Source organism: Anas acuta, chromosome 2 (assembly GCF_963932015.1).
Source record: "Anas acuta chromosome 2, bAnaAcu1.1, whole genome shotgun sequence".
NCBI lineage: Eukaryota > Metazoa > Chordata > Aves > Anseriformes > Anatidae > Anas > Anas acuta.
Window position 1 is genome coordinate 3,673,800 of NC_088980.1, and position 26,506 is coordinate 3,700,305.

General features: G+C 40.1%; 1 protein-coding gene across 2 annotated transcripts in view; it reads right to left on the reverse strand.

The window, feature by feature from the left end:
- Window positions 1-26,506, reverse strand: part of VIPR1 (vasoactive intestinal peptide receptor 1) — a 109,232-nt gene that overhangs the window by 29,360 nt on the left and 53,366 nt on the right. Inside the window, exons 3-6 of one of the 2 annotated variants that reach the window (XM_068673286.1) lie at window positions 25,116-25,223; window positions 11,009-11,109; window positions 7,025-7,125; window positions 4,345-4,477 (exon numbers count right to left, since the gene is read on the reverse strand). In XM_068673286.1, the coding sequence (XP_068529387.1) occupies window positions 4,345-4,477; window positions 7,025-7,125; window positions 11,009-11,109; window positions 25,116-25,223 (443 nt within the window). The remainder of the gene's footprint in view (window positions 1-4,344; window positions 4,478-7,024; window positions 7,126-11,008; window positions 11,110-25,115; window positions 25,224-26,506) is intronic. The other variant, XM_068673287.1, reaches the window with a different exon arrangement.

Genomic DNA, 26,506 nt, shown 5'->3' on the forward strand with positions numbered 1-26,506 from the left:
ACTCTTCATACCTATGGCCTTCTGAATATCAGTTTTATTTTTATACAAGTGCTTAAAACGATACATACTCTTCCAGTTTTCACAATAGCCTGCATATCAAAGCACTCTCCATGAAGTTGGATGGATTTGAATCCAGATGGGGATGTGCTGGAAAAGAAAATGTGTCTGTCTTCAACTTCCATATATAAAGTTTATGTAGGAGCCTGTAGCTTTTATCAATTTGGCCTGAGGCAGCTCATGTTAAAAAACTAATTTTCTACTCTGAAAATACGAGACATATATATGCTCACTATTGCTAAAGGTCCTGCCCTCCTTTGCAAAAAAGAATTTCTCATTGGAATTTGATTGTCTTACTGGAATGCAAAAGGACAAAGAGAAATGATCCCTCCCTTGGCTGGATTCTCAGCAAAGGCAAATTTGCAGAGCTCAACAGAAGTCTGAATTCAATCTGTAGAACTGAATCTTTATTTATATCAAACTGTTGGCTTCTTTGTCTTCAGCTAGGCTGGAAACGTAAGTGGTTCATCATTATGCTATCCAGATATTACATTCATGAAGCTAAATCAAAGCTTAGCCATTAAAACACACTCACACACAAAATCAAATGAAAAGACAAGCAAAGAGTTCAGTTCAATCCTTCTACCAGGTTTGCTATTTTGCCTACTGAGCTTCACCTGACATTTTCCAGAGAGACGAGGAAAGAAGAAGACAAAACATGGAAATGCTTAAATGGAAGGTCAAAAATTGTAGAGAAAACTAATATGAAAAAAACTAAAATTTGCTAAGAGGGCTCTTCAGTCTGGCAACAACAATAAAAAGAAGAACACAGAAAAATGTAGTCAAATACAGACTGGAAAGTGATGCAAATTTTTGTGCATTATGAGTAACTGTTGGATGCAATGAAGCCACATGCCATAAGTTTTCCATCAGAAATGATTGACTAAGTGAAGACTAAATGATTGACTGAATGATTAAACTGAATGTATTCTGAATGAATTGTAACAAATAGTTATTGGAAAAATCGGTGTGGGCGATTTCACAGAACCCTCCGAGCCTGATCGTCTCTACATCTGGGTGCTTAAAGCCCATATTCACTAACACATGAGCGTATGCCTATCTTAGAGTAATTTAAGCCAACATGATGATTCGGTTTCACATAACTACAAACATTATGACTGAGGGCATGACAAAGAAAGTGAGGTTCGGTCTACTACTGACTGCTGGCACATTTGGCAATAAGCTGTGTGTATACATGGGCATGAGATTTCTCTACTGTTTCTACCTCTCCAAAATATTCAAAGTCTCTGGCGGTGCTTTGTTTCCCACTGGAAAATCCCAATGTGTTTTTAGAGCCTTCTCTAAGGGTCAGTCTACATGCTGCTATACGCCTAAGGACACACCTAATTCATTTGGGCAGCTGGAGAGAGGTGAAGGACATTTGCAAAGCTGCTACTGGTGATCCTTATAGCAGCACAAAGGGCCTGGGCCACTTTGTGTAGGTCTTGGGATCAATGGTCATTTAAGCCTGCTACATTTGCTTATGCAAATGAGCCTTGCTTGTCAGCTCAGGGTTTCTGCCCCATGAAAGGCAGGGTACATTTTTCACTGAAGCAGGAAGACTTTTCTTTCCCTCAGGAGTGGATCTATCAAGGAAGATGAACCAAGGAATTTAAGCAGTTTACTAGTACCACACCATCAAGTGCACAGTGCATGTTCTGGCTCATGTGATAGCTCAGTGATTGGTGGCATTTGCCCTGAGTCCCTGAAATACTTATGGCCACATTCTCTCTGGTCATAGAGATACCCAACACACTTTAATTTTCAGGGCATTCATGTTGATCTCAATGGTAATGGTTGGACTTAATGATCCTGAAGGTATTTTTCCAACCTAAATGGTTCTATGAACCTGTGATTCTATAACCCCAAACTACACGTATTTCAGTTTAAATTGCCATAGAATTAGCACTGTAACTGAGCTTTCCTATACTAGATAAAATGAAGTAAAAATGCTGCTGCAGCAAAGCCCATGAACATGTTTTTTCAATTACATATTCATCTATATTAAGTGGAATTCCTAACAGATTGGAGCATTGGCACATATGTTAGTTGCGAGCTTAAAATATTTTTAGGTGGCTAGTGCATAAAACATCATTTTATGTCTTTGTACTGCAACAGTTAAGGTTAAATTCAGGAAATAGATCCCTTCCTCAGTAATGCTGGGAGAGGTTGTAATTCATTTGGATTTTATATATCCCTGAATCTGTTTCAGAAGGGAGGTGCTTTTGTCCTTTTTTCCTCATAGGAACTAAGTGCAGTACTTTCTCTTCTAATAAAAAGACCTCTATTGCTTTGGTTCTCCCCTCTTCTGAAGCAGCATAGTGGTGACAGCATTCAGTAAATTAAATTGTTTGTTCAAATCTCTCCTCAGACTAAATGAGCTCAAGGCCATATCTTGCATTATCAGTAGAAACATGAAACCTTCCATAAATCCTATAGTAGGCCCTGGGTATATCAACTAGTTAGCACCCATGTGCCCCAAGCCAAAATCATATCCTGCAAGTTCAAAGCACAACAATGCAATTATTTCACCTAGCTCAATCCAACCTAATGCAACCAAACCCAACATAAATTCAACGGATTTTATAACTGTCTGCAAGCAGATGAATATTAGGAGAGGCATTGTGATTGCATTCCATACAGGTATTTTTTCCTTATGGCCTAAAATATCGCCCATATTCTGCAAAGGGTAAGCTCAGTCCTGTGTAGTGAAGACATTTATTCCACATACTTTTGTAACCCTTCTGTAGGATCCAACCATTCACCCTGAACTGGCATTTCCCATCAAAATCCTCTGATGAGGAGAAACACACACAATGGTGGTAGCCATGAGTCTGGCTTCCAGGAACGACAAATTCTGCAGGACAAAGCCCAGTATTTATACACAGAAGTGCTTCAGGATGGACTATTGCAGCAGACACTTCTCACAGAGCCTTCTGCAATCATGCCCGAGTCACGTCCTGGTGAAAACTCCCGCAGGAGTGAGAGGTTAGGTCAAATTCCATGGTTCATTGGGTTCTTGGCTCCTCTGCCAATTAACATTGGCAATTATCTGTGGCAGCAGACACCAGCCAATTGTTCATCCATGTTTATATATCATTGTAACCATTCATGGGCCTACATAATAAAGTCCCATTGCTGAAGAATACACATCCCAGCGAACCACAGAGGAAAAAGAAAGAAAAGAAGAAGCAAAGAGTGGGTGGTATGTGGTCACTGCAATGGGGACATGGTGTAGACAGTTCTCAGGGAAATGATGGGAGTAGGCTGCTCTTTGATATTAACTGGGAAGTGCTCAAGCAGAAAAGCCATTACAGCAGCAGGGATGGGACTCAGGGTATGGATACAGAAAAGTCAAAAGACAAGGAAGAGATTGGGTGGTGGGACTGGGAAGAGAAAAGACAGTCTTTTCTGTTGCTTTATGATGCAGAGAAACACAGGTCTTGGAGAGATCTGTTGGACTGCTGTGTCCAGTCCCCTGTTATTGTCAGCAACACTGCCATTAGATAAACAGCTCTCCTTAATGTTTGCTCCAGTTGATTACACTGAGTCTGAAAGAGGAGAAAATACACCAACTCCTTTATTCTCCTCTTTTTTCATCCCAGAGGAGAAATCTTACAGTTCCACGTTAGTGTGGGATACAGATCCAGATGAAAAATAGACAGGGACGTCTATATATAGATTTCCTGCCTGAACTCATACAGAAATCTGGTCAATACAATCAGTGGAGCTCAGAGAGCCATCCACCTCACCAGATGTAGGTGCCTTCTTCAAAATGAGGGGGACAGCTCTCTGGATCCTAGCAGACATATTGGTTAGATATCAGCTGACTGTGATTGCACTTTACACGTGGAGCTCATGTGTCGGTATTTAACCTGCGAAGTTACCTGAATCTGGATCTCCCACCACCACTGAGGGGAAGGGCTTTATTAAACCCTTAAGGAGAGGATGGCAAGTCTTTGGTCAGAATATCTAAGAAATTAGCACAGAATTGGGAGGTAGGCACAGGATAGACTGGAATCCCAAAATCTTGCAGTGACTAAGTTGTGGGTTTGACCTCAGAAGGGGCTAGAGGTCCACAGACCTTTCAACCTGGTAATTTATTTTATGCCCTTCCCACACAAATTAAGCTTCAACAATCAGCTTTTTGTTTCTTTTCAAATTAAAAAAAAATATTGAAGTCTTCCCAAGGTAGTGTCTTACATACATTTGCAAAGTTATTTTTGGTGCATTGCTTAAGAGAGGCAGCAGAACACGGCAGAAACTTCAATGTGCACAGCTACTTACTGAGCTCACAAAGCAGTGTTCAGATTCTCCACTTTCAAATAGGATAACATCTTTTATGAAGACTGCGATGGCTCTCATTATGAAGGACATGAAGAGGTGCATATGAATATAATTTCGAGTACAGTGTAGCTTTCTGTTGAGGAGAGATATAATAACATTTCTGAATAGTAAGGCTTCTCAAAAACATTACTTATCTATTTACATGTTTCTTCTGCCAAGATATAGAATTACAATTAAACATTAGAAACCCTGACACAGACAATGTTCTGATGTAAATCACTGCAAATTCACTTAAGTCTTTTTAAAGCCACAAAAGATGTGGCATTCCATATATCTGTAGCAGTGTTGCTTCCTTTCCACTTCTCAGAAAAAAAAGGTCAAAAGATAGAATGATAGATGATCTGGATGAGGGCATTGAGTGCACCCTCAGTAAGTTTGCAGATGACACCAAGCTATGCGCATGTGTCGATCTGCTCGAGGGTAGGAAAGCTCTGCAGGAGGATCTGGATAGGCTGCACCGATGGGCTGAGGTCAACTGCATGAGGTTCAACAAGGCCAAGTGCCGGGTCCTGCACCTGGGGCGCAATAACCCCAAGCAGAGCTACAGGCTGGGAGATGAGTGGTTGGAGAGCTGCCAGGCAGAGAAGGACCTGGGAGTGATGGTGGACAGTCAGCTGAATATGAGCCAGCAGTGTGCTCAGGTGGCCAAGAAGGCCAACGGCATCCTGGCTTGTATCAGAAACACTGTGACCAGCAGGGCTAGGGAGGTGATCGTCCCCCTGTACTCGGCTCTGGTGAGGCCGCACCTCGAGTACTGTGTTCAGTTTTGGGCCCCTCGCTACAAGAAGGACATGGAGGTGCTTGAGCGGGTCCAAAGAAGGGCGACGAGGCTGGTGAGGGGCCTGGAGAACAAGTCCTACGAGGAGCGGCTGAAGGAGCTGGGCTTGTTCAGCCTGGAGAAGAGGAGGCTCAGGGGCGACCTTATTGCTCTCTACAGATACCTTAAAGGAGGCTGTAGCGAGGTGGGGGTTGGTCTGTTCTCCCATGTGCCTGGTGACAGGACGAGGGGGAATGGGCTTAAGTTGCACCAGGGGAGTTTTAGGTTAGATGTTAGGAAGAACTTCTTTACTGAAAGGGTTGTTAGGCACTGGAACAGGCTGCCCAGGGAGGTGGTGGAGTCACCATCCCTGGAAGTCTTTAAAAGACGTTTAGATGTAGAGCTTAGGGATATGGTTTAGTGGGGACTGTTAGTGTTAGGTTAGAGGTTGGACTCGATGATCTTGAGGTCTCTTCCAACCCAGAAATTCTGTGATTCTGTGAAAACAGGTCCATCATACTGCTTTCCATTGGAAAAGAAATAGCTTTGACTCAGTAAACTGCACTCATGATAAAGGACTGTTTTTACAGAATGTTTGTACTATAATAATTTTTTTAAAGGTAAAATATTTCCTTGGGGGGAGAAATAAATTAGCAGCTGCTGCCAAATTTAACACATATTGCAGGTTTTTTGGAGCAATGTGAATAATATATTCACTTAAAATGGCTAGTTATTAATTATATTAAGAACATCACAAGGGTTTTTCTTTCCCTTGCCCACCAATATTTTGAAGATGAATTTTCATCAAACAGGTCTGCTTTTCAAGTGTATTTTGTTCAGTCATCAGAACCACAACAGACCTCACTCAGCAACATGATTGAATTACCACTTTTTAATGAGTTACTGTGCATCGGCAAGTTTATGCTCTTAATCTCTGACGATGGCAAGATAAAGGGACTGAGCTGAGTCCTCTGTTCTTGTGGCAAAACCAAGTCAAATTACACCGTTTCCCACAGATGAGGTGTGTGAACCCTGACAATTTCAACAGCTTTGCTGGCACCTTGTACCTTGTCAAGACAATGTAATTTGAATATGTCTGATTCACTGTTTGGGGAGCAGAGAGAGCATGTATGCTGAGAAGTGCAAAGGAAGCGTTTATCTCTGCTTAAGGATCATGAAGGGTGAGGCCAGTTGTGTACACACAAATATACATGCCTGAATCTATTGCAAACAACAGGAACTGAGGATGAATTCAGATGCCATAACTTAGGCATTTCATGCCATTTAATTTGCTCTACCATGTCTACCTTTCAGTCCATAAGGGCCTGTGTCTCCTGAAGGTCCTACATTACACCGGTTCAGTTTGTGCATGACTCAAAGGCTCTAGCACATCTAATATGGTTCTGGGTGACTCTGTTTTGCCCTAGATCTCCATAGACTACAGTAGGAAGTATTTCTGAAATGCATTTCTGGAGGTAGATTTGGGGTGAGAACCATCTATCCCATTCTGAATGCCTACTTTAGCTGAAATTCATCATTAAATATACTCAACCATACTATTCTGACCCAGTCCCTGTATTTCAGATACAGAGATCCACCATGTAAAAGTTTACATTTAGTCAGATGAATCGCACCTTAAATAATTGGACTGGGGGTTGTAACTCTCATACAAATGCCCCAAATCATATATCATAAAACGCCGATACCAAAAAACGGAGGAACATCCCTCTCCTGTCCATCTTAGATGTGTTTTACATCCACTCATGGTTTATAGACAAAACAGTTGACTTATTCATATTTAAACAGCCACTATTCCCTTTGAGTCATCCCCTTACCTCTGTCTTTTTTTGCTCGTGCTCTTACCTGAAGAGACATAAAATGATCATAGCAGCTGTGAGAGCAATGAGCGATAAGGTATGTCCAATGGTGTAGCCAGTCTTGACTGTGCCATAGAATGACGTTTGCTAACATGAAGGAAAGAAGCAAAAAAAGACTTTCAAAGAGCTGCCAATATTTGCCTAAATACCCATGTCACTGATATTTTTCTGATTTTCTTGGTGAAATAAGGGAACCATCCTACTCTGTTATCTTATAAAAAACTTCCTTCACCCTTTAAAATCACATCAGCCAGACTACATAATTCAAATACCACCAGTGTGAATAAGGGGAATGTGTCTGGTTCCAGCAGAGCTTGGATTGCACCAAAACCAGGTTAATGTTACACAAGGGAAAGATTCATAGAGGAAGGAGTCTGTTTTGACACTGGAAGAGACAGCTACATGGTTATAACCTTGTGAAACTAAACTGACTAATGTTCAGTTAAACAGTGCACGGACATGTCAGCTCTTAGGCAGTGAGCATGATCAGCTTCATTATATTAATGAATTTTGAGGACAGAACTGGTCTGGAAATTGGTTTTGCTTTTGTGGAAGCTAAGCATTGTGTTTTAGCAAGAAAAGAAAACAAAAAAAAACAAAAAAAAACAACCAACTAAAATATCCTCACTGAACACACAGAAATATATGTTAAGTTGGAAATTAGTCCAGTTTTCTCTCTGATTGCATACAGAGAGAGTCTCTGAACATGGAGCACCATGGGATTTAAATCCAACAGGGAATCCTGGTCTAAATAATATGGGGGAATAAGGCAAAAAAAAAAAACAAAAAACACAACAGCTCTCCTAAGGCTCACCAGCAACACTAAATCAATATATTTTGATCCTCAGCTTAAAAAGATCAGTTGGTATTCAGACATCTGTTTTATCAATGAAAAATCAAAGTTTTAATGAGAATCCAACTCAGCTTGTAGAAAGTCTTATTTTTCTAGCCCTTGATTGACCCTTCTCTGCCCTCCTTGCCACCATTTTCTGTAAAACAACCAACCAGCCAAAACCACAAAAACCAGTTTTGACAGAAAATCTAAACCCAACCTTATCTGGGAAAACACTCTTTAATAACCGTAAGAGCTGAAATTTTTTATAGGTTATTTTCATGGGCCTTGATAAGCACTAGGTGATGTTCAGGACCAGTGAGGCTGAGATGAGAGGTAATCCTCTAGCATTTACACAACCCAGCTTAGAGGGGTGTTAAGACAGAAATTTCAGAGAGTGCAGAGGCTACACTGTGTCTATACTGCTCCTTGGACCACAGAGCTCAGAGAAGATAAAAGCACAGTGTCTTTGTAGCCTCATTCAATGAATCCACATCACTAAGCACTTTGGGTCGTGATTCATAGCAAGGGCTTCTTTTCTAATTTATTTACCTGATAGACTGATGGAGTCTACAGAATATGGCCATACCTATGCTCGCCCACCTGCAGAGCATGGAGGGACTTGCACTGCATTACGGAACAGTTGAGGTTCCACCTTGCTGTACTTGCTAATGACAATCACCTCCTGTTTTACAGATATCAAAGGAGATAATTTTATTCAAGATCATAAATGGAACTGGAATTTCACTGTTAATGTTCAGATTACTAAAATACTAATCCTAGAAAGAACAGGGATTTAGAGAAGTGAAGGAAATGTACATCAGGATGCCTGTGTTCTGGCTCTAGACCTATAGTGATTTACTGAATAAAATTAGACAATTTTATTATTCCCTCTCCAACATCCAAAAGCCTGTCCTTAATTTCACTGGAATGTGATATGAACGATAAGTTAAGGTAGATGCTAAACTCAGATTAACTGAGAATTAGCTTCTTTCACTTCTGTTCAGTAGCCTCTACATTTGTCCCTTGATGAATGGAATTAGAATGTGAAACATTTACATTTGTAAGTGCAAAATAACAGAAACACTGATATCAAGTGTTCAAGCAGCCCTGCATGCAAACTTGTTTTGTGTTCACGTCACCTATGCTAAAACCTTCTGTGTTTCCCCTGGTAAATGCAAAGAGGCCCCTCTGGAGAGAACTGTGGGGTGAAATGATCTGTTTTCTTCATTGCCTCAGAGAGAGCCTACAGGGACAGTTGGGTGGCTCCCATCTGAGCAGGTGGGGGAACGGAGTGGGGAAGCTACACGTCATGCCTGATAATGGGACAGTAAAACAACACCCCATTAGCTAACATATGGGTTTTCAAGGTTGGATTGGAAAAGGAAACATACCATTTCAGACATCATAAATGCACTACTTTGGTGGCTATGTCTTCTATTTCATAAGGACTGACAGAATTTATAATTGAAATCATACTCACAGCTCTTATTTATTTTTCAAAAATATTTTGCTGTTTCTGACTTGAGACCAGTAGATGTTTAAAGTTCACAAAGTGTTTTAGGCATGGATAGTTATCAGTCTGCTCTGGACCTCATGTTCCATACAGCCTGCAGTTCTCCTTTTTTTCTTATTCCCTTTATTTCTTCCTCCACAAACTGACAGCCAATTCAACAACAACAGAAATCTATTCTTCACAGGCTAGGACTGCATGTTCACCCCCCTCAGCCACCTTTCACACAAATTAGACTTAAACGGCATGACAAAACTGTGCAAATCAAGAGAAAATAATTAAGAAAGAATTAAAAGAGCACAATGCATGTTCTCTTGGTAACGCAGCACTCTGGCAGCGCTGCAATCCATTGGGTTGCCAAAGCATGTCCTAGGAATTCCCAAATCCCTTTGCAGCTGGAACATAAGCTAGAGGTCTTGGTGGAGGGTCTTCCCAGAGCAGACCCGCAATGATGGCTTTTGCAATGTGCAACTGGTGCCACAAAACTCCATCTTAGGAATGGGACAGGAGGATATGAAAAGGTGGCTGACCTCGAAGGCAAACTAAAGCTCTCTCTTCAGTAGATCCCTGAAATTCTTTGTGTATCTTTCCCTTTGGTATTTTCCAAATTCTTTTACTATTAAGGCTGGTAAAGTTCAGCTCAGATTTTCTGTTAACTCTTCGAGTGACTTTGTAATGTGTGACAATACACAGACCACACACACTAGATATATATTCATTATTAAGTTTCTTATGTCCAGCATTCACAAACACTGGGAAATGTCATACAGCAGAAACAAACAAACAAACAAACAAACAAACAAACACACATGGACCTAGGTTTAATATAAATATATAGTTGCAGCAAAAGATAATATTTTTCTAGCATGAGCTTTTTCTTGTTGACTATAGGAGAGCTATAGGTGACTAGTTTAGACTAGACATTGAACTTTTAGTAGTGTGCTTCTAACAAGTTTGGTTATCTTCTTTAGACTTTACCCTTCGTGCCTAAGCATGCAGCAAAGCAGTAACAAATTCCTTTCTGTGCAATGACAACACTCTATAATATTTGAAAGCTAATTATATCTAGTTCAGTGATTACTAATTTACCTGCAAGTAATATGCCAGACAGTTTGTGGATTTTCTTTCAAAATTCAGTAACATGGCCTGAAAATGTGTGTGTTGCCTAGCTTTCTAGAGTTTATCTGGTTGAGATCAGCACAGCTGCACTGATGACAAATGAGTTATATTGGTTTATCCCTTCTGATCTTTTGATGATTGTGTGTGACCTACAAATACTGGAATTACCATACCTACTCAAGGCTAAATACAAATAACTCAAGGGAGGCCTTGTTTCAAATTTGAACGTGGAACATGAAGCACCTGAAGTTACACTTGGGCATCACAGAGGCACTGGTCTCATTTTCTCAGGTGCTGAGTTCCTGCCACCCCCTTGGAAATCAAGGGGAGGATCATCTATTTGACCAGACACTGATCTCTGCTTCCAGAGATCTTCCAGATGATTCTTCATTTTCAGGGAATTAGAATAGGAATGGAAAAAATAGAGGATCAGAATACCTCATGATTCTGCTATCTATCTACTAATAATAGTAAGTCATGATATACACTTATCCAGCTCTACAAACCTCTTCTGGAGTGCTGTTGGAATCAAATCCACAAGCTACAGCATATGGTGCGGGGTACACATCTGTCCAGCCCTGACTTGTGCAATTCCTGGTCACATTTCCTAAGAAAAATAAATAGAAAGGTATGATTAACAGAAGAAGCATTGGGCTTGCCCTTAAACATATGTTTGCCTTTTCTTAATTTAAATGTCAGATCACATTTCTTGTAACACAGTAAAAGTCTCATACATTTTCTCTGTTAAGAAGTAAGCATCTTACACATAACACATAAAGTGGGGAGACAAATTTGGTCATATATTCAGTCTTCATATACAAATAGTTTTTAATATTGAGGTGCCCACAAAGCATCTCTTCTAATGGTACCATAATACCACCTGGACTCAGTCTCTTGGTTGTGGGCAATGCAAGGGTATTGTCTGAGAGTGTTATTGTCTCCGTTCCTGGAAATTTCTTCATCTAACCAGAGCAGTGAAGTATTTACAGCTTTCATTTTGCTTGTGAGAAGCCAAGGCAGGGATAGATAAAGTCTGATTTTGTGTTAAGGTGGGAGAGCTGGGAACTGAACCCAGTCCTCAAAACCCAGACCTTGCCTATAAAACGAGTCCTGAACTTTATTCAATGAGATTCCCATGAAATCTACTGCACTGGTGCTTGAGAAAAAAAATACTTCAAAAATTGTCTAAGAGGGAAGAAAAAACAGATACTGACCATCTGTATTGCCTGTTCTAACACATGTACAAGACAGATGTTTGTCAGACAGAAACAACAAAGAACCAAACCATCAAAAGTAAATTGCATATTCCCCCAGCACCTTCTCTGACCACTGATCCCTAACCAGTCCATCTCAAATAAATCACATGATTGTGTTATCAGCTAATAAAATTTCACGAATTGAATGCTTGGCATTCCTTTGGTGTCTTTTATCACATAAAACATCCTGCCATCCCTGACCGGAAAGCTGGTACAATAAACCAGAATACGCAAATGGTAAACAGTCAAAACTTGCTTACGGCTTTTTAGTTGAAGAATTACATCAGTGAAACTCAAGAGCTTTGCAAACATTTCCAGCAATAAGGACCTTTGCACACAAGAATAATAAAACTGCACGCAGGAGAAAATCAATTCTGCTGCTATGAGTCATGAAAATATCCAAGCATCACCTCCAGGAATTTCTGACTGTTGAGTCATCTGAACGTCTTCCTAACTATATAGACCTATCTTGCACTGAAATCATCATCAGCTTATCACCTTACTTAATCCAGTTCTTGAATCCTTGTGATAGGTGGATTTTGACACCGAAACTTGCCTCTGTGATTCTTCCTTCTGATTGATCTGAATACAACAAAAGCTCTGGTGCCTTTGCTCCTTTCAGCAGCTGCTCCAAACGCAGTTTACTTGAGCAGTTCGGTGGGCTGTTGTTCCCCAGGCTTTTCCTGCATGGCCACTGTTTACATTTCTTTTTCCAGGGTTCATATCAAGATCATAAGAGATCATGTGCAAACAAAGCAAGGACATGACTGTTCACTATTTATTTATTTTTTAAGGTGTTATGTAATTTCTTCATTACAATGGATCCCATTATCTGAATTTTTCTGCTTCCTATTTCCTGCTCAAGACTTCTCCCTCTGTCTGGAGATGTTTTTAGTTTTCATGGTGGTCTTGCTTATTCTCAGTGAATTAAGGGGTGCCAGTTTCAGTTTCATTCATTTCCTTGTAGTTCTTCTTTTCAAGCGCACTTCCTAAAACCATTTGATACTTTGTAATTCTTGTCCTCCCTGTTCACATGAGTACTTTTCAAAATTGTCTTAATGGTTTAGCAGATATGTAAACTATGGCAGAGGGAAACAAAATAATGTAGTATCACTGAGATTAAAAAAAAAAACAAAAAACAAAAAACAATAATCTGCCTAATTTTAGGAATTCTCACTTCCCTGATAAGTTTTTCTACCACCCTTTGCTGCTCATTTTACTTTTTGATGCACAGATTCAAACACGTAGTCTGATACAACACATCTTTATAACTCTCATGTTCTGTGCTAGATGCCTGGGAGGTGCAAAAAGTACAAGGTTAGAAGATATAGATTTTACCTCACTACCATTTTGGGTCAAGTGCTGGATGATATCTCCCCTCAGAGCAAACAACATTTCTAATTACTACTTGACAGTAGGTTGATTACTTTCTACTGAAGATGTGCACAAAACTTGGAAAAATGCCTCACAAGCTTAGTACTTACTCTGAGGTTTACCTAATAAACAGGCTGTGAACTTTAGACTAAAGTATTAAGCTGTGATTTTTATGCTACAGGCTCAATGCTCAGCTCTATCACACACCTCCAGTGAAACTGCAGCCAGTTCATTTGTCCTCCTTATATTTCCATTTCCTCACCAACAGCAGGTCTTTAGAAATAAAGTCTGCTCTTCTGTCAATGGGAAAGCAAGTGTTTGAAGTGTCAAGATGTTTCTAGGCTGTCTTCCATAATGGTTTCTTAAACTCTCTCCAGAATGGTGCACTAATGAAGTACATTGAAGATGCAAAATGTGGCAGTAGTGGAAAAGGCAGAGTTTCTGGACTTGGCATCTTCAATCTGTGAAAGTTCACATTTTTTCCCAATCTTTCCTATTTCCTATCAGACCTAAGCTAAATCTTTTCAAACCAGTTTTCCGGAGAATTAATGAGAAAGGGGATTGGTGCTTACACCTCAGTATCATGTAATTAGCAATGTACAGTGGAGGAGATCCATTGTGAGAGCTGGAAAGCAACCTAATACTGGCTGGAAAGTGAGGTGTTTTGTGCTCCAGGCTCTCCTCTGAGTTGTGGAAAGAGGAGGTTCAAATTCCTCGTGTGAACAGAGTTTATTTTTTTTAGAAATTTTTTAAGTAGGAAAGAGGGTATACTCGTTAATAGCTTTTTCCCTGTCCCTGTCATGAAATTAAGATTTTGTAGGTTTTGTATTTCATTTTTACCAGAAGCATTACAACTGTCAAACTGGTGCACCTACTCCTAAAAGCCACAACCATTTCAAAGAGATGAGGTTTTCTATTTAAAGGGGAAAGTAAAAAGAAAAAAGAAAAAGCCACAACTAACTTTAATCTGTGATAACAGTAACCTCACAACATGTTTTGCCAGAACCCAGTTTCCTGATTTCAGAGAATCACAGACTGGCTGAGGTTGGAAGGGACCTCTGGAGGCTATCTGGTTCCCTCTTGCTCAATCAGGGCCACTTAGAGCTGCTTGCCCAGGACCATGTCCAATGGCTTTTGGATACCCTCAGATATCTCCTCTCCAAGGAGGGAGACTCCACATGCTCTCTGGGCAACTTGCTCTAGTGCTTGGTCACCCTTACTGTAAAAAAAAGTGTTTCCTTAGGTTGCAAGGAAATCTTCTGTGTTTCAGTTTGAAAATTAGAAAATGCAAATGCAATTAGAAAGTGCAAGAAGGGTCTCATTACTTTAGAAGCTCACTATGCACGGGAGCCTTGCATGTAACTGAAGTCCTTGGCTAGGTTCTGCCTTTTCTCTTTGCAGATATCAGGACAAATGTTTTTTAAAGGCAACAAGATGATGACCTTTTCATAAGGCTCCCTGCCAGGTAGGAGGGGATGGATGTACAAAGAAAGGAAAATAACTGTGCAGAAATCTCGGGGAAAAAAAAAAAAAGAGTTCTCAAGCTGGCAAATATAATGTGAAGAGGTAATCCTTACACAAGCTAAAGGAATTGTAGCTATTGCTGGAGAACCGGTAACATAAAAAGCCACTGATTATAGAAGAGAATGACAAGTGTAAATATGAGGCTAGACCTTTGGCTCATTTATATCAGTGTTTATGACAATCAAGGCATAAAGCACTATTGAAAGGCAAGGGGTAAAGCCGCAGGCCTGAATAACCAGTTTTCACAAAGTTTTACAGCAGCAGCGCCTTGAAGACTTGTGTAGCATGATGGGCCGTAAATGTTTAATTAAACCACCATATCCCTTGATCCAGCCCCAGATACCAGTAGATGTAGTGTATGAAAGTGCAAGCATGTCAGTGGCTTCAGGCTGAGCCCCAGCAGGATCAGCAGGGTCTCTCTCAAGACCTACAAAAGCACGTTACACGTTACCCAACCGCAAATTTAATCCTCTGTGGTGGCAGGAAGGGTCATCCAAGCCTTCATAAACTGCTGGGATTTATACATGGCTCTTCCTCATGTGCTACCTCTGCCTGTATTCCTTGAAAATCTGCTTGCAGTGTGCCACGGCAATTAACAATCATCTACATGAAGCACGAGGAGCAACTGCATTTCCTCCGTACGCTTCTCGTCTTTCTGGTAGTACGTCTGCTATAGGACAGGACTTTGCCATCTGGCCCAGCAGCTGCTCCTGGTCTAAGCAAATGCTTCCTTAGAGTTCACAATCCCCTCACTAATTTGCTAATCTGCACAGTCTGATGGTATGCCTATTATGAAAATGGAATTGATGGTTGTAAGCAATTAGCAGAATGCTTCAATCTTTCCTTCTGATTAGCTTGTACTAAATCTGGCACATGCCGCACACCTATCCTGAGTAGCTTTGCCTTGCTTGCAGGGTGATTCAGAAGCTCTCTGCTCTGGGAAACAGAGAGAGGGAAGGAAAGCCCTCTTATTGAAAACAAGCAGGACTGGCTGGATTCAGAGACACTTTTTGCCTTATGTTTGTTAAAAAAACAAAGCAAAACAAACATATTTCTTTTTAGCATTAAAGAAGCAGCAAAAGAAAAAAGAGCCAAACCTGTATACTCATGAAAAGATTGTCCAAATATTCCTGTTTTTAATTCAGTTTTTGCATATTCATGTTTTGTTAGTTTTAATTCAATTTCTTCTATGGAAAAAAAGCATTCTTCTTGCCTCTTTCTCTCTGACACTACTTTTATCCTTTTTCATTGGATCTACAAATAACAATGAATATACGTTATTGATACTGATCTGGAGACAAGGAGGACTTCTTTTTATCTTTTTCTTCCCCTTGTTTTATCCCAGTTTGGGTGAAGAGCTGTTAAAGATCCCTATGAAGAAAGACAAGTTAAGCAGCAAAATAATTTTACAATTTTTTTGCTTTATGAAGCAAACATCTTCTCAGCTCCCTCAAATGGAGGTTGGGTACAGGCTAGTGTTCCATACATCTAACCACCAAATTTATTCCTATACTCTGAATATATCTTACCTCTTTCTAGTGATTCTGATAGTGCTTTCTACTTCTGGCTTCCACTTGTACTTTCCAGGTCTGTCAGCCCTACAAGTTTTTTATATGTTGTTTGAAAACATACCCCTCTATCCTTATTTTAGACCTGCTGACGGACAGTTTCGTTTTGTACCTCTTCTCTTGTACACCATGAAACAATCATTCCTCACCTACTTTCTCCACATCGTTATGACTTACATCCTTTGAATCCACATTTTTCTAGTCTGAAGAATATTAATCTGGATAGAATTTCTTGGAGAGGAACACAGTAAGGTAAAACTTTTAATTCAATTTCCTGATGTATAAACGTATTTGGAGATGATGTGGAAGAAACACGAATCAAAAGAACCTTTCAGATTGTGTTATACCCACCGGTAGAGTCTTGTAGAGGAATGACATGATTAATTCATGGCATAGTGAAGGAGGAGTGAAGAGTCAGTGCAACTGAGATAGAAACAGAAGATTTTCTTTATAATTTAAAAATAATAGTTAATATATTAATTAATACAAATATTAATATAAATTAATAATAGTTTGATCTGTATAGAAGTTAAATACTGAATAAATGAATGGAATAAATATAAAGAGATAACTGTATTATAAGAAATTTGTTGCATATGTCCCACTCATAAATTTTTTCTCTTTCTTAATTATTTTTCTCTCTCATCTGTTTCAAATACACACCTCAGACTCAAATATATCTGAAAGTTTGTGTCACAGGTGAGATTTTAACACTTTGATCTTAGTGGGAGAAAACTTCTTATTGGCTTTTAATGGGAGCTTAAATTCATTCAAAGAGATCTGAGGCCGGTCATTGCTAAAGGATGTTCTCTTTAGTCTTCCTCTTGCTTCTCTTGCCCTTTCATGTAATAGCTTCTAAAGGAGAGGGAAGGTCTGCTCTAAGTAGCTATCTGTCCTGCTGGTCTGCCATTATCTTGTGGTCAGAAATCGATTTTTTCAAGCAGAAGCTATTAAAGCAATAGCAGATCTTATCACTTTTCTTGAGATGTTGCTGAGCCCATTGGAACATGTGTAGTTCCATTTTTATTATCGATCTGCCCTATTGTTGTTGGGAAACACCTGAGACTTCCAGACAGAGCTACAGCTTGTTTTTAACTGGACACAGAAGTGGTTAGATCTGGGAGAAACTTGCGATTTGTCAGTCATAACAAAGATATTTTCCAAACTTGCTTTATGTGTCTCAGCCATGATTTTGTAAAATCCTTCTTTCAGCACAATTTCTGCCAACATGGTGTATCGAACAGACAAACAAACTGTGGCATAGTGTCAGCACATCACGTAACAGTCACAGCCTGTGGTTTCTTCATTTGTTCTTTTTCACATCGCTTGGTCTGCAGCTTGGTCTTACTTTCACAATTCTGCTGCCCTAAAGCTTACCGCACCTGTGATTTCAGGAAATCTCCCATTTTCCTCTCTCCTCCTTTCCCTTTCCTGCATGTCACATTTCTCAGCATGAAGATGTCGATCCTTAATAAACACAGATAATTCCTCTCTTCTTAACAGCACATGTTCCCCTTAATTAGGCACCTTTTGCAAACTCCGTTTGTTCCCTCACAATAAAAGCAGAGCTGTCAAACTCTAGGACAAATTCCTCATTAGCTCTTTAGACATTGCAAGTACAGTACACCAGGAAGTATTTACAAGAATAAAATGAACAGTTCTGGCTAAGTGGAGGTATTAACTCCACAAGCCATGGGCTGACAGCAGGCTTTCCATCTGAGGATCTCACAGCACTGCTATCCCTGGGTGTACATGACCTTCTCAGCACCAGACCTTCAGAGGAGCAGGGCAACCGTGTCACGACACCTCAGCTGCAAACAAATCTCAAAGGTCTGAAGCAAAACTAAGCTTTAAATAAGCTGCACATCCAGATAGCCACCTGTTTCTTCAGTCAGTTACACCACTGCACGTAGCTGGAGCCAGCTGAAGTGAAGGGTGCACTCTTAAATGCAGATAAAAGATCAACACTGATCTATGGAAACAGAGTAATCCAGCACTGAATTCTGAGCTGGGCCTCCAGTTGTCCATGACAAATGAACAAAGTGGATGTTAAGGAGTGCCGGGAGGCTGCCCTGACAAGCACAGGCAGCAGCAGCATTGGCTGTCCTGTCCCCTTTTCTGTGACTTTCAGGGTGGACTATGCAAATAACAGCCACAATTCCATGTGAAAGAGGACGTTTCCTGGCAATTTTATCTTTGTGACATGAAGGCACATTTGGACTGGGGCTGCTTGGCACCTGAGGACATTGATGGATCTCAGTGAACAAACCTGCATAACAGATAGACTCAACATTTTTTTTTTTTCCCCCTTTCAAATGAACATTGTAGTAAATAAAGAGTGGTTTTGGTTCACTCATTTGGTCATCCCTCTCTCTGTAATCATTTTTTGAGGCTGGGGAAATGAGTATGATTCTGCATTTTTTTTTGTTTTTGTCTACTCATAGACTTCCTTTGCATGAGAAAAAGATTGGGGTTCATCTCACTGAACTTTTGCCATTTAAATGTAAGGATGGTAGACTAAGTTTTCATGTGGAGGTTATATCAGACCTCCAAAGGTCATCTCATCCCTTTCTATGACATGTTGTGGGATAACTCATGCCCTGTAAGTGCATCTCTTTCCCACTGGCTAGAGGACAAATTAGACAAGGAGTTAAGATTGGATGCCTAACTGTTAGGTACCCATGCTGTGATGGAAGGAATTTGACTGTTCATTTAACCAACTGCAAAGAAAGACAGCAGAATATCAGATCTCTGTGCCTGTATCCATGTCCTTCTTACAAATTTCATTTGATTCTCCCAGGACATGGCTACACCTGCCCCAAGATCCACCCTGAGAGACTCAGGTGTTTTTGAAGGACTCTTTGTGGGTCATGCAAGGACTCCACAAGATTGCAGGTGACATCAAGGAGTTAACCCCAGCAGTCTGTTCAACCACTTGCTTAAATATCTTCAGGTGGCTTATTCTCATGTTATTTCATGGGGAGCTCTTCCCTTTGCTCTGTGCAGTTGTGTCAGTGTGTGTGTGTGCCACAGCTGGAGGGTGGGGAGCTCTGACAGTTGGGAATTGCTTCAGCTTGCACGACTAAGACCTGGATGTTACCAGTGAATTACATATATTGAAAGAATTTGACTTGATTACCTCTGCCCTAATGAGGTTATAAATGCTACAAGGGATTAGTTCATGTCTTTCAAGGTGGAGGTATGGAGAGGGGATGCCATTTCCAAAACTCTCTGCAGATGAATCAGGAAGAAAAATGAGATGACAGAGTTTTTGCTGTCCATCATACTGAATTTGTTAAAAGGCCATTGGCAGAAATGAAATGAACCGTGTCTTGTTTTGGGGCTCTGCTTAAGCAGGAAAGGGCTTGTTTAAGGACTTTAAGTCAGATTCTGAATGCTAAGTGCTCACATTAACTCGTACCTAGGATCAAACAGTAGTTAAAATAACTTTGGGCACAATACCAAAAAGCAGAATGACAAAAGATAACCAAAAAAAGCTTTTGATTGATATTTGTTGAATTGAAAAGTGCCACAGAGAGAAAGACGCCTTTTAAATTCAAAAGGAAAAGCTATCTGACAGATGATTATGAATGTGCAAGTTTAAAATGATGGAAGACATGCAAAAATCAAAAAACAAATGAAGACTTAATCTTCATGATGGATTATGATTTAAAACATCTACAATAACATAATAAGATCCATAATTTCTCAGGCAATTTTTGGGGCTCTGCTTAAGCAGGAAAGGGCTTGTTTAAGGACTTTAATTCAGATTCTGAATGCTAATGCTGTCACGAACTTGAGTTACTCCAAGTTTAAAAGACTAAACCCAGAGGAGATTTTGTCACACAGTTCTTTAAATATAAGCCAATATTCATATAACTTGCAATAATATTTAACACAAACACTACTTAGCTAAATCAGAAAATTTTACCTATGAGTCTGTGGATGAGCAGATTTGGTCTCCCTATAGCTGACATCCTAAGTGTCTATTCTGAATTACTCCATAGAGCAGTGAGGAAATCAGAGGCTGATTCAAACCACAGAGAATCACCTCCAAGATAAACTGGAGATGTTTCTCTGTTGACTTCAGGAGAAAGTTCACACATCTGGGATTAAATGATGAAATGTCAGCCTTTCATATAGCTGACATTAGGTGAGATTATTCTGACCCTGACTATACAATATAGACAGAAAAGAGCAAGGCTGAAGAGGCAGAAAACATTTTTATTAACATACACTTTTGTTTAAATTCAGGAATTTATAAATCCCATGACCGGACTGAATCATCTTTCTCAAGCAGCCTGGAACTTTTAGATCCCAGTCATCATGTAGAAGAATAACAGCTTGCTATTTTCATTAATCTATGCTGATAAATACCCTTGTCATTTCCAAATTTCTGTTTTAGAGAAACGACTGCAAACCTAAACACTGCACAAATGTGGACCTTAGAGATGCTGTACAATACAACTGCCAATTTTTGTAGTTGGTGTCAGCCACATGAGTCTGGTGACATGACTCTCATCCCACTCTAATTCTTGCCTGGAAAACTGCATGAAACCTTCTGAATGAGCTCCATGGAAATCAGCCTAGCAAACTGTGAGTGCATGTAAAAGCTGTCAGTGATAAGCACAGACGGCTTTGTGCTTATTCTAAGACTACAGGTAGCCAGTAAAAGCATCACCTCCTTGGACAGCCAAAGCCAAATATGACTTGGAGAATTTGCTTCACAGCATGCAGCATTTGGGATTGCTAAACAGGACGGAGAGCAGCAGCTTGAAGCCAGGAAATTGCCTGAACCAGATGGTCAGCATTCTTAGTAACGACATTCAGAGGAAGGGACATAATTTCACTGAGACAACAACTCAAGATTCACCTGAGACTAATACGAACCAAGTCTTGGCTTGTTTTATAGTTCATAATGCAGAAATCATAACCGAGTATTTGGTGAACAGGTGCAGAACTGAGTCCCTCACTGTGCTGGCAGTCAGCAAGCTACACGGTCCCATCTCTTTCCCTCTTTACCTCTTAGGCTCACTGCACATGAAATGCGTTGGGTCCATCAGAAATCTTATAGAAAGAGTACTAGGGATGTCCCAGATCTTTAACGTCATTTGACCACTCTAAAACATCATCAAACAATATCTCCAAATCAGTCTTTAATTTCCCCACAAGTCCCCATTGGAGCCTTCCTCCAATTTCTAATCTGACAGTTTCATGGCAGTTTGCAGATTTTGTTTTTCAGCCAGTGCTGGATTTGGGCTTCAAGTGCTCCTTTCCCCCCTTGATTTTGCTCTTGCAATGAGAACTCCCACTGTTTGTTTTACTAAGCTAAGCAGGTGTCACTGAGCCATGCCACTCCAGTTTCTTCTGGAATGACAGACCTTTTATTTACCAGAAGATCTATCTTGTCACTTACATGCAAGAGGGAGAGACTAAAAAACAGCAGTAAGATTTTTGGAAAGCCATTTCCTATCCTCTTGTACATTGGAGGAACACAAGGAGCATTGGATCACGTATCCTGCTGTAGTGGATGGCAGTTTATCTCAGGAGCCTACCAGGTACTAAACTTGGCCCAAGAATTGGACCAGTATGGGGCACAAGATTGAGGAATGATGATTTCCAAGAGGAAATTAATTTATTCAAGAGGATATGTGGAAGCTTAATAGGTGTTTCAGGTGGACAAATAAATGGGTATGTTCACAACCTCTGATCTGTGATGTATTAAGCAAATTTCCATATCATTTTCCTGACTACTTCCTTACATTGACTTTTTATTTTTATCATTTGTGCATGAATGTCACAATAGTTAACCGATAATTTCCATTGTCTTCTCATGATATCATTTTAGATCTTCAATCTGCCAGAACAGGTTAAGTCCAAATACAATAAGACAATGGCAAAGACGTCATCAGAAGGATCCATGAATCAGTGCCGGGTGGAAATGCCAGCTAGAATCTCTGATGGCTTCCCATCTACATAAAAATGCACTGATGACAATGGCTACTCTGGACAGTAGCATCACAAAGTTCGGTTAAACCTGTGAGGTTGTGCCCTCTCCACTCAAATATATATGGCAAAATGTAAATTCAATGTACGGGTTCCATCAATGCCTACAAATTCTTTTTCCCATTATCATCTGTACCCAATGTTTGGCAGCACATTTTTAACGTTGTTAAAGAGTTGGTGTTTGGTGTAAAAGTGATGAGGATGAACAAAACAAATAATGAGATGGTGATGTTTTTTACTGGATATCAGGGAATCGGGAAATCAGGAATTCTTGGAACAGAGGAGGGATGATACAGGTAAAGCTATGATGATACCTCATAGCTTTGAGGTGGCATTGTTTCGAGGTATTTGACCAATATTGAAGGATTTTTTTGAGCTGAATTGTGAAAATGCATGCATGTATTAAAGTGCACAGGGAAACTACCATGCCTTGGTAACTCTAGAAGTAGGCACTGCTCGCCTGCAGAAATGCAGGATTCAGACAGTTTGAGATTACTTGAATATACAAATAAGTAGAATTAATGACGAACTGCAGTTCATCAGGATCTCTTCCTTGCTGAGTGCAGCAATCCTGGCTATTCCCACCCCCACCCCCTTAAGCAATTCATCTCATAGCTGAAGCTTAAAAAATGTCAGTGCTAGTTTTTACTGTTTAACTTGTGCAGAATGGACAATTTGCTCTTGGAGAAACTGTGGGAAACAAATCTCTATTACAAATGTCATATTCCATGTATTGAAAGAAACCTGGAACACTCTGGTGAAGAGATAGCAAGTAGTGCACTTTAATAATAAAAGGTGCCAAAAATATTTTCATCTGTCTCCTTCACATGGTACTGACGAATGTCATAAAATAATGAAAATCTTCTGTATTTGTGAATGGCATAAAAATTTAATGTCAAATGACGTCAGGACTATGCTAGGGATTTTAGGTTTTCTAAATGCCACAAGATATTTTATCCTTTATTTACCATGAGATAGCATATTAGTCATTTGAAGAGTATATTCTCCATTAAATGGAAAAATCACATTAACTCTTTTTTTCCCAATATCTCACCCTTTTCTTGCTGTAAGTATAGAGAAAATCTTTTATTGCTCAGAACTTTGGTATAAGCTTTCATGATTCTGCAAAGGGATCAAAGCATAAGACATAAACATTTGCTAGATGATTGATTTCCTTGAAAGCTATTCAATGATACTACTACAAAGCAAGAACTGCTTTACAAACTTCAATGACATTAATTTTGCAAGAAATCTTGTAAAACAAGAGGCACTCTTATCCTGCCTTTATTTATGATCATATCTGCTTTACACATTTGTATATGATTGTCCAAAGTACAATGATTGCACATTGCCAGCTGCAAGGCCAGATGACATCTGCTGAGCTCACTGCTCACAGGACAGCTCAAAAGGCAGCAACATGGGTATGCAGAGAAAGGGCACAGGTTGGCTTTTATTTGAGGCTTGCTCCTGGCCTGGCACATTGCAGTAGGTGCACAGAGAGCCCAGGTGATGTCCTGGTTGATCCTGGTGGAATCTGGGCTTCTCCCAGAATAGGAATACTTGTGTTAAAACAGGTCTTTTGAGATGCCCTTAAGTGCCTGAGATATTCAGAGATATGGGAGAGCTGCACCCTTCTTCAAGGAGCCTGGAGACTAGATGAGATGCCCTAAAACTCTCAGAGATCAACAGATGCTTCTGAGTAGGCAACTTGATTGTGTCTCATAAGCCTGTGCTAGTACTCTATTAAAAGCATTACCCTTAGCTTAAGTTCAACACAATCCCAATGACACATATAGGTATATGTATATATGTATGTATCATACATATGTACACATACTTCATTGTTCTGCTGTGGTGGAATGAAGTATTACAAACTCTTCTCAGGGAGATTTTTTTCTTCCTCTTTAACTAACTGCTGGGTCCCTAAAACCCAGCAAGTGCACGTTTTGCTCGGAAGAGGAGGGCACAAAGCACCGACTACAGGCAATTCTTCCACACGGCTGGGCCAAGGCACAGGGGGTTTGCGCAGTTTTGCATTTCCCTTCTGGCTCTACCAAGCCTTTTGGTGTGGCTCTGGGCAAATCACGTAATCAGTTTGTGCTGGTTAATCAATGTAGTGTCCTGCTCTGCTAAGCAGGGACAATATTGTATCCTTACTCCCGTTCATAACCTATCCTGTGTGTTTGTTTATAATTCTGTAAAAGTGAAGACTAATCAGCTTGGTGCGTAATGTCCACTGAAAAAAAAAAGGCTTCTTTTGCTGTGGAGGCCTGCAGGACTACTATAATAAAAATAGAAAGTAATGACTATAATCTAGAAGGAGACAAAGAGTCCTGTTGCTGCATTGCCCTTGAGACCTGAGTTTTAAATTAAAGCTTCCCAGAACATGCCAACCGGTGTATTAAGCTGCTTTCTCCATTAACCTTCCCTGCCCATTATTTGTCAGCTTAATTTCTTGGCTGGTGGCCAAATTAGTCATTTCTGTGGAAAAATACTTTATTACACACAGTTTCGGCTTGTTTATTTTATGTCAGAGACTTAATTAATTGCAGTGCTAAACTGTCCATTTTGTACAGCAAACATACTATTACACATGTTGATTAAACTTTTGCTGCAAAACATCCATATTATTGGATTTCACCAGGAGCCTCATTTGCATCCCTATGACACCAGTAGTATGTTGTGCTGGAAGAAGACAGGAAGGATGATTTAATGGTTTGGGCACCCCTGTATGGCTTGGGAACTTTCTTTACCTCGTGCAAATCCTTAGTTCCTCTGAATTTGTTCTCCCTCTGATTATGCCAGAAGCTTTACCCGCAATATGATGTGAAACCCCTCCAGGCAATTAAGCCATAAAACCATTCCAGCGAGATGAGCTGTCTTACCAACGAAAGTGGTGAGGAATCTGAAGTACTTTGGGCATGGCTTCACCACAACTGCTCCCACCTGTGCTTCAGGCCAGCACGTGATGTTGTCCCATTGCCTCCTGCAACCTGGGGAAAAGAGAAAAGCTGATGATAGAACAAAAACAAGCAACTCTCTGCTGTCTCTTGTATGGAGCAGAGGAAATCAGCTCTGCAAAGGTGTGTTGAGCATTGGTGCGAGCACCTTTTGTAAGGAAAGTTACAGAAATATTTTGTTTAAACATAGAGTTTTCAGCTACCCCAGTCCCTGAATTGCAGCACTGGTGATACCTGTAATTTTCCCAGAAATTGACACAGAAAGAAGAGAACCAGACAAATCAGAGTTAACAGTTAGCAGTGCCTTTTTAGATGAAAAAGGCAGAAATGCTTAATTAAATCTCTCTCTTCCCTGCCCTTCTCTCTCCTTGTTGCATTAAGACACCTCTCCTGAACCTACTGAGATGCACAAGCCATACTCCCACTCCTTTTCCTCTCTCCCCAAAGTTTTGTCACCAGTATTTCTCCCCATTGCAATGAGATGGTTCTGCATGGGGTGAGCTCAGTTGAATGTGGACACGGATGACAATCAATGGATCAGGAGTCAAATTCCTTCTCAAGAAGCAATTTTTCTCTTTAAAAAGGGAGAAGGCATAAAACCATCCTGGAGGCAGAGGAAGGACAGGGCTGTCACCAGGAGTGGTTCTCTATGGGAGGGTGGAGCAAGGTGGTATAAAGCCCTATCTAAGCCAGGAGGGATGGCATAACCAATAGAGCTAACTTTAGAGAGAAACTATGGTGTTTTATTAAAATGAAACATTTTACAAGGTTTTTTGAATTGAATAAATACTTTCTGGGAGAAACAATGGCCAGGCATGCCCTTTCTGCAGAGCTGCAATATGCTCTGATTTTGTCCTTTTATTTCTGCTTTTTCAAAAGACATTAAGGATATCACACATGTACCAGAGTAATGAATAATGTAATATTAGCACTGAAGACAAAAGGAGTCTGCAGACAGGAATTAATAAAATTTCAGATGTTTTTTTTGCCAACATGTTACATATTTTAGAGTTCTTACTAAAATTTTGAAGATTTTTTTTTTCTTCTTTTTCTTTTCAACAGAAACTTTTATGGCTGCCTGGGTTAGGTAGATGGGTTGTCAACAGATCTCCCTGAGTTGCTTCTTCATAGCACCTCTGCTCTGGGTTACTCTTTGTGTCCCATTACGTTGTGACACTTCCCCAAATGTGACTAAAGTGTTGCTGTTAAGGTCAACTGCCTAACAAAAGAAACTGGAATATGAAGAAAAAAGCCTTGAGAAAATGCTTTCCACATGCAAGTAAAGTGAACTGTGAAAACCACTCTCAAGCTGCAGT